Source organism: Saccopteryx bilineata, chromosome 4 (genome assembly GCF_036850765.1).
Source record: "Saccopteryx bilineata isolate mSacBil1 chromosome 4, mSacBil1_pri_phased_curated, whole genome shotgun sequence".
NCBI lineage: Eukaryota > Metazoa > Chordata > Mammalia > Chiroptera > Emballonuridae > Saccopteryx > Saccopteryx bilineata.
In genome coordinates this window covers 92,580,391-92,590,036 of record NC_089493.1, presented here as the reverse complement: position 1 = coordinate 92,590,036, position 9,646 = coordinate 92,580,391, and the positions used below count along the sequence as shown (strand labels likewise).

General features: G+C 36.0%; 1 gene segment (V, D, J or C); it reads right to left on the bottom strand.

Moving 5' to 3' along the window:
- Nucleotides 1-907: 907 nt before the first annotated feature.
- Nucleotides 908-1,557, bottom strand: LOC136335493 (T cell receptor alpha variable 20-like). The segment is given in 2 exon segments: nt 908-1,254; nt 1,419-1,557. Coding segments are annotated over 2 exon segments (399 nt in total).
- Nucleotides 1,558-9,646: the final 8,089 nt, after the last annotated feature.

The window sequence follows — 9,646 nt, the reverse complement described above, 5'->3', positions numbered from 1 at the left end:
TTTACCAATTTTCACAAGATAAAATAAAATATATGAAGAATCCCTTAACTATTAAATTCATTGGATCCATAATTTAATAAAACTCTCCCATAAGTGAAATTCTATGCTTGAATAGCTTCACTAGTGGATTTTCTGAAAGTTTTTAAAAAATTAATAAAAATCTTACATAAAATATTCTATAAATAGAAAATGAGTGTTAAATTACAACTCATCTAATGAACCAGCATAATCTTGATATCAAAATCTGGCATAGACATTGAAAAAACACATTGAATACCAGTATCATTCAGAAATGTGAAAACAAAAATCTTAACAAAATAATAGCAAAAGATGTTGCAATATGAAAATAATAGTATAACATTACTAAATGCATTTTACTCAAGAAATGGAAGTTAGTTTATCATTTGAAAATCAATTTAACTTACAACATTAATATATAATCATCCAACAGATAGAGAAATACATTTTGATGATTTGATAAAATTTATTCTATAGGAACTTTTTCAATGGTTAGACAGATAAAGGATATTTACCAGGAAAAAAAACTACACTGTAGTTACTGTGGAATATTAAATGATTTACTCTTGAGGTTAGGAATAAGGACATTTCTATTCTATATTTTATAGACAAACCCAGTCAGTTAAGTAGAGCTTGCTAACTAATTTATAGGGCTCAGTGCAAAATAAATTCAGGACCCCAATTGGGCAGGAAGGTCAAGCTCCCTTTCTCACAGGCCTGCTACCTCCATAGGTTCTGCTGAGGGACTGGAGAGCACTGGGTTGGTGAACAAGTGGGGGTGGAGAGAAGTCCGGTTATGTCCCAAGGCTTTATTCTTCATAGGACCACTTGAAAAGAGGTTCTCAGTACCTAGTCAATACTTCGTCAAGGAGGAAGAACAGAAATGCCCTTATTCCAGAGCCCCAGATGCAGGGTTTTGGTACAGACTGCAGGTGCCTGAGGAACACTGTGTGTCCACAGCACAGAGGTAAGTGGCTGAGTCTTCAGCACTAGGGGTTGTGATGTGCAGAGAACTTTCCTTCTGGAATAGTGTGGCTCTCAGTCTTCCATTCTGCTTCTCATCCCCAGCTGAATACAGGATGAAGAGGAATTCGAGGCCTTTCCCAGGATCCTGCTTGTACCACTGCAGCCCTCTAAAACTGGTGACTGTGTAACTGCAGTTGAGGCTGACGCCTTCTCCCTCCTGGGCGCTCAGCTTCTGAGGACTCTGCTTCACCTGGTCTTCTCCACTCAACCCTGTGGAGGAAAACAAAACCAGAAATGATACAAAGCTTTAAGTTCAGCAGTTTTAAAAATTCTCACAAGAAACCTGGGATGAGCTGAGATTAAACCCCTATTTTGTCTCCCCAGCTTTGGATAAATGGGACAGTATGGTTTTTATCTCTGAACCTCTAACTTACAGCCAAGCTGAAGCCAGAAGACTATGACTGCACACTCCAGCACGCTGTCCATCCTGTCTTGATAAAATTTGTAATGATTCCCAAACTTCTCTTTTCTGAGGAGTTGTTTCTATTCCTTAGTTCTTGTTCTCTCATGCCCAAGACAGCCTTTTTGTTGGTGGTTGAGCCAATCAAAAGCAAATCCCCTAGTAACTCTCCTGCTTCTGAGGCATTCTTAGAACGATAGGTATAGAACCAGTGCCACCTCATGGTCAGCCGCACAATTGCATAGTGCCCACTCCACTCCACTTACAAAGAAAAAGATTGAGGGAAGGACATTTTTTTTATATTTGGTGGTATAGGTGAGGTATAAAAAGTAATCAGAAAATCTTTCTTTTATTTATATTTTCTACTGAAAAAAGGAGAATTGAATAGGTGGTGGACATGTCTAGAAACCTCTTTGACAGAGAACTGAGAACATGAGTTAAGAAATTCCTTTCTTCAAATAATTTTATGCCTGGCTGCAGGGTCCAAGTGTAACCACAACTCAGGGTCACAAACTTGATAGATCTTAGGAGGGAGGGAGAGAAGAGCATGCAAAGAGAACAGACTCCATTTCTATGCCTCCTGAGAGATCAGAAAGTCACTGTGGAAGGTGGGCGATGGTTAAGGTGGGGGTGGTTATCCATTCAAATCATAAATATTTACATAATATAAATAATATACAATAAAAATCTTTCTTGTTTATTCTTAGTACCATAGTCCATCTATAGAGACAAGTATTCCAACACACACACTCACTACTGTCAAGCAAGCCTATTTTGTTTGTTTTGTGCTTTGTTTTATTCCCATGTAAAATGGCCATTTAGCATAGATAGCATTGCATGGATATACCAAATTTTACTTTAGCAGCTTTGTATCTTTTCAATTATAGATTATTTCTGATAATATATACCATGTATTATGCTGAAACAAATATTCTTATACAAAGATTTTGCCAGTAAAAACATAAAATTATTGAACATTTAAAAACTATGACAAAGAATACGAGCATTTTTTATTTAATAAGCATTACAAAATGCCCCTAAACAAGCAGTGGCAATTTACACATTAACAATGGATCAGAGCATCTGTTTCTTCAGTCCCTTGCCATTACATTATATAATCAAACTTCTTTATCTTTCTTAATTTAATAGGTGAAATTTCTCTATTATTAGTGAAGCTGCGATTTAAAAAACAATTTTAAAATCTATTTTCATGTCTTTCTTTGAAAAATCTATTCAAAATTCAGTTTAAGTACTATTAGTTTTGGATTTGGAATGAGAAAGACCACATTAGCTAATATGGTTTATTTGCTATGGTATTCTGAAAAAGTTGCTCAGTGACTCTGTGACCTAATTTCCTAAACTGAGTCATCAAGAAAGACTACTTCACACATTATACAATTGCTGTATCATTTGAAATATGTATAGAGACAGATAGACAGATAGCCAATAGAAGAATAGATTAGATAGATTACATAAATAAGATAGATAGATGATAGATACAATATAAAAATAGCTAGACCACAGTAAACACAGTTAATATTTTTTTAATTTATTTATTAAATTTAATGCAGTGACATTGATAAATCAGGGTACATACGTTGAGAGAAAACATCTCTAAATTATTTTGACATTTGATTGTGCTATATACCTCTCCCCCAAAGTTAAATTGTCTTCTGTCACCTTCTATCTGGTTTTCTTTGTGCCCCTCCCCTCCCCCAACCCCTGTCTCCTTCTTCACCCCATCCTCCCTCCCCCCACCCCCCACCCCTGATGCCATCACATTCTTGTTCATGTCTCTGAGTCTCATTTTTATGTCCCTTCTATGTATGGATTCATATACTTCTTAGTTTTTTTTCTGATTTACTTATTTCACTCCGTATAATGTTATCAAGTTCTATCCATGTTACTGTAAATGATCCGATGTCATCATTTCTTATGGCTGAGTAGTATTCCATAGTATATATGTACCAAAGCTATTTAATCCACTCATCCCCTGACAGACACTTGGGCTGTTTCCAGATCTTCGCTATTGTGAACAATGCTGCCACAAATATGGGGGTGCATTTCTCCTTTTGGAGCCGTTCTATGGTGTCCTTGGGGTATATTCCTAAAAGTGGGATAGCTGGGTCAAAAGGCAGTTCGATTTTCAGTTTTTTGAGGAATCTCCATACTGTTTTCCACAGTGGCTGCACCAGTCTGCATTCCCACCAGCAGAGCAGGAGGGTTCCCTTTTCTCCACATCCTCGCCAGCACTTATTCTGTGTTGTTTTGTTGATAAGCGCCATTCTGACTGGTGTGAGGTGATATCTCATTGTGGTTTTAATTTGCATTTCTCTAATGATTAGTGATGTTGAGCATTTTTTCATATGCCTATTGGCCATCTGTATGTCCTCTTTGGAGAAGTGTCTATTCATCTCTTTTGCCCATTTTTGGATTGGGTTGTTTGTCTTCCTGGTGTTGAGTTTTACAAGTTCTTTATAAATTTTGGTTATTAACCCCTTATCAGACATATTGTCAAATATGTTCTCCCATTGTGTAGTTTGTCTTTTTATTCTGTTCTTGTTGTCTTTAGCTGTGCAAAAGGTTTTTAGTTTGATATAGTTCCATTTGTTTATCCTGTCTTTTATTTCACTTCCCCGTGGAGATAAATCAGCAAATATATTGCTCCGAGAGATGTCCGAGAGCTTACTGCCTATGTTTTCTTCTAAGATGCTTATGGTTTCACGGCCTACATTTAGGTCTTTTATCCATTTTGAGTTTATTTTTGTGTGTGGTATAAGCTGGTGATCTAGTTTCATTTTTTTTGCAGGTAGCTGTCCAATTTTCCCAACACCATTTGTTAAAGAGGCTGTCTTTACTCCATTGTATTTTCTTACCTCCTTTGTCAAATATCAGTTGTCCATAGAACTGTGGGTTTATTTCTGGGTTCTCTGTTCTGTTCCATTGATCTATATGCCTGTTCTTATGCCAGTACCAGGTTGTTTTGAGTACAATGGCCTTGTAGTATAACTTGATATCAGGAAGTGTGACACCTCCCACTTTATTCTTCTTTTTTAAGATTGCTGAGACTATTCGTGTTCTCTTTTGGTTCCATATAAATTTTTGGAATATGTGTTCTATATCTTTGAAGTATGTCATTGGTATTTTAATTGGTATTGCATTGAATTTATAGATTGCTTTGGGTAATATAGACATTTTAATGATGTTTATTCTTCCTAACCATGAGCACGGCATATGCTTCCACTTGTTTGTATCTTCCTTGATTTCTTTTATCAATGCTTTGTAATTTTCCGAGTACAAGTCATTAGTCTCCTTGGTTAAATTTATTCCTAGGTACTTTATTTTTTTGGTTGTAATTGTGAAGGGGATTGTTTCCTTAATTTCTCTTTCTGACTGTTCATTGTTGGTGTATAAAAATGCCTCTGATTTCTGAGTATTGATTTTATATCCTGCCACTTTGCTGAATTCATTTATCAGGTCCAGGAGCTTTTTGACTGAGACTTTAGGGTTTTCTATATACAATATCATATCATCTGCAAATAATGATAGTTTTACTTCTTCTTTTCCAACTTGAATGCCTTTTATTTCTTCTTCTTGTCTGATTGCTGTGGCTAGGACTTCCAGGACTATGTTAAATAAGAGTGGTGAAAGGGGGCACCCCTGCCTTGTTCCTGATCTTAAGGGTATTGCTTTTAATTTTTGCCCATTGAGTATGATGTTGGCTGTGGGTTTCTCATAGATGGCCTTTATCATGCTGAGGTATGTTCCCTGTATTCCCACTTTGCTGAGAGTTTTGATCATGAATGGGTGCTGGATTTTATCAAATGTTTTTTCTGCATCTATTGAAATTATCATATGGTTTTTCTCCTTCTTTTTGTTTATGTGATGAATCACATTGATTGATTTACGAATATTGTACCAGCCTCGCCTCCCCAGAATAAATCCCACTTGATCATGGTGTATGATTTTTTCCATATATTGTTGGATCCGGTTTTCTAATATTTTGTTGAGGATTTTAGCATCTATATTCATCAGAGATATTGGCCTATAATTTTCTTTCTTTGTGTTGTCTTTGCCTGGTTTTGGAATCAGAATTATGCTCACCTCATAAAAGGAGCTTGGAAGTCTTCCTTCCTCTTGAATTTTTTGAAATAGTTTGAGAAGGATAGGAGTTAGTTCTTCTTTGAATATTTGGTAGAATTCTGTTGTGAAGCCATTGGGCCCCGGACTTTTCTTTGTTGGGAGTTTTTTGATAACTGTTTCTATCTCATTTGGTGTAATCTGTCTGTTTAGGTTTTCTGATTTCTCCAGATTGATTTTTGGAAGATTGTATGTTTCAAGGAATTTGTCCATTTCATCTAGGTTGTCTCGTTTTTTGACATACGTTCTTCATAGTATTTTCTTACAATATTTTGTATTTCTGTTGTGTCAGTTGTTATTTCTCCTCTCTCATTTCTAATTTTATTTATTTGAGTCCTATCTCTCTTTTTCTTGGTGAGTCTACTTAAAGGTTCATCAATCTTGCTTACCTTTTCAAAGAACCAGCTCCTAGTTTCATTGATCTTCTGTATTGTTTCTTTAGCCTCTATGTCATTTATTTCTGCTCTGATCTTTATTATTTCCTTCCTTCTACTACATTTGGGCTTTACTTGCTGTTCTTTTTCTAATTCTTTTAGATGCAGGGTTAAGTTGTTTATTTGAGCTTTTTCTAGCTTCTGAAAGTGTGCCTGTAGTGCTATGAACTTCCCTCTCAGCACTGCTTTCGCTGTGTCCCATAAATTTTGAGTTGTTGTGTGCTCATTGTCATTCATTTCTAGGAATTTTTTTTCTTCTTTGATCTCATTCTTAATCCATTCATTATTTAACACCCTGCTATTTAGTTTCCATGTGTTTGAGAATTTTTGAGCTTTTCTGTTGTGAGTCATTTCTAGTTTCATGCCGTTGTGATCGGAGAAAGTGCTTGATATGATTTGTCTTCTTAAATTTGTTGAGAGCACTTTTGTGCCCTAACATGTGGTCTATCCTAGAGAATGTACCATGAGCACTTGAAAAGAATGTATATTCTGCTGCTTTAGGGTGAAAGGATCTGAAGATATTTATTAAATCGAGTTGATCTAGTGTTTCCAATAAGTCTGCTGTTTCTTTGTTAATTTTCTTTCTTGAGGATCTATCTAGTGATGTTAGTGGAGTATTGAAATCCCCTACTATTATACTATTGCTGTTGATCTCACCCTTTAAATCCATCAAAGCCTGCTTTATATATTTAGGTGCTCCTATATTAGGTGCATAGATATTTATAATAGTTATATCTTCCTGTTGGATTACTCCCTTTATCATTATGTAGTGGCCTTCTTTATCTGTTACTATATCCTTTGTTTTAAAGTCCAATTTGTCTGATATAAGTATTGCTACCCCAGCTTTTTTTTCATTTCCGTTTGCATGAAATGTTTTTTCCATCCTTTTACCTTCAATCTATGAGTGTCTTTTGTTCTAAGGTGTGTCTCTTGTAGACAACATATGTATGGGTCCTGTTTTCTTATCCACGCAGCTACCCTATGTCTTTTGATTGGATCATTTAATCCATTTACATTTAAGGTTATTATTGATATGTAGTCGTTTATTGCCATTTTCTTCTTTAAAGGTGTATTCCATTGTTGCTATAATCTTTTCCCACTTTGATCTGTTTACAACAGGCCCCTTAACATTTCCTGCAGCATTGGTTTGGTTGTAATGAATTCCTTGAGTGGTTTTTTTGTCTGGGAAGCTTTTTATTTCTCCTTTGATTTTAAACGATAGCCTTGCTGGATAAAGTAGTCTTGGTTGTAGGTTCTTGTTCTGCATTACTTTGAATATTTCTTACCATTCCCTTCTGGCCTGGAGTGTTTCTGTTGAGAAGTCGGATGTCATCCTTATGGGGGCTCCTTTGTAGGTGATAACTTTTTATTCTGTTGCAGCTTTTAATATTTTCTCTTTATCGCTTAGCTTTGGTATTTTAATTATGATGTGTTTTGGTGTAGGTTTCTTTGAGTTTCTCTTTAATGGAGTCCTCTGTGCTTCTTGAATTTGTAAGAGTTTCTCCTGCATTAATTTAGGGAAGTTTTCAGCTATGATATGATTGAACAAAGTCTCTATCCCTTGTTCTTTCTCTTCTTCTTCAGGAACCTTTATGATGCAGATACTATTTCTCTTCATGTTGTCACAGAGCTCTCTAAGAGTTTCCTCTGACTTTTTGAGTCTCTTTTCTCTTTTCTTCTCTGATTTCATGCCTTCATTCCAGTTGTCCTCTAACTCGCTGATTCTATCCTCTGCTCTATCTGTCCTGTTTTTAATTCCTTCCATTGTGGTATTTATTTCTGATATTGTATTTGTCATCTCCGACTGATTCTTTTTTATACTTGCTATTTCTTTATTTAGGTTTTCATAATGACCATCCATTGTTGTTCTAAGATCCCTAAGCATCCTTACAATTATTATTTTGAACTCCGCATCTGGAAGTTTGATTATTTTCATATCACTCAGTTCATCTCTTGAAGGTGTCTCTTGTGGTTTCATTTGGATTGCACTCCTTTGTCTTCTCATCGTCTGTTTTTGGGTGTTTTATTTGTAGAGTTGGTTGAGTCTAGGCTTGGTGTTGTCTGCCTCTAGTTTTCATTTGTGTTATTTCTAGGTCTTCTTGGGTTGGTATCAGCTGTAATCTGTAATCCATTTTCGGATTTGGGCAGCTTTGAAGTCTTGATTTGTTTGTTTTCTTAACAGATGATAATCTTGTTAATAATCTAAGCAGGGGGCTTCCTTGAAACTGTATCCAGGAATGTGATGGATGTAATCTGAGACTCTGAAGGCCTCTTTAGCCAGCTAATCTCACTGGGGGCAGGGTGTTTTCTCAGCTTTAGTAGGGGGAGGTGTATCTCAGATCTGCATGGAAACCTGAGTTACTGCCCCTCCTCCCCACTTCTTGTTTTCAGCTGTGTCTTGTTGCGCTGATTGGAGCTGGAGAGATGTCCAGAGATCTCTGATCCGGAAGCAATTCAGCTCTGTTTTGTGAAAGGTTCAGTCTCTCCCCAGCTATGGCTCCCTCCAGCACAGATGAGTCAGCTTTTTTAGTTCGTTTCCTGCATTCCTTAGCCCCTCACAGTCTGTCCCTCTCCCTGTCCTTTCCACTTGGGAGATAAGCTGGTCTTTTCAACACACCTCGCTCCCTGGTCGCCAGGTAAGTTGCTGTGAGCAGTAGTTTCTGCTCTTTTCCCTATGTGAGATCACCTCTGGGCTCTCAACCTCACCGCCCCCCCTCCATTCCTGTAAGCAGAGGAGATTCAGGCAGTCCCTACCAGGATTATTGTGCCTTCTTTTTTGCTCCTTGGTTTTTTGAGAGCTGTTCTTGCAGTTCAGAGTTGGTTTTTCATGCTGATTTTTCCTAAATTGATTTGTATTCCAGTTTGGTGGTGAGAGCTGGGCGTCTGTGCATCTGCCTACTCCGCTGCCATCTTCTCAACCTCTAAACACAGTTAATATTAGCTTTTATTCTATTAATGCAATTTGTCTTTTGGAGAGTTAATCTCATTGGTTTACAAAATCTTTTTACATGTTAAATTTACATTTTCTCTATTTTTGTTTTTTTTGTTCCATTTTTCATTTATTTTTGCTTTTTGTTGGTATTTTTACTATGTTGAAATGTTTGCTTCATATACTTTTTTATTGTATATTCAAATATATTCACCTTATTCTGACTTCTAAAGTTTGAACCTTGCTTACAGAGTCTTGACTTACTCCAAGACTATTTTTTATTGCATTTAAAATTTAATATTTCAAGTCTATAATTTGGAACTATTTTGATCTAAAAAGTAAAATGAGGCTTTGATTTTTTAAAAATGGCTCATCAATTGTCCCGTTATTTATTGTTGAAAATGTATTATTTTTCTCCTGATTAGTATTACTTTTGTAGTATAGCAGTTTCCTAAATGTAATTTGTTTCTATTTATTTCTTCTCTCTTCTCTTTTATCAGTCTATCTAGTTATACATTTGCTAGTACAAACTATTTTTAATTATCCTAGCTTTATAATACTATTTGATGTGTGAAACTGCTTGTTTCCACCCCACCCCATTGTTCTTCTGTTTCAAAATTGTTTCTGATTTTCTGCATATGTGACCTTCACTTGATTTTAGAATCAGCATGTCTAGCTTTAAGCAAATATGTAAAAATT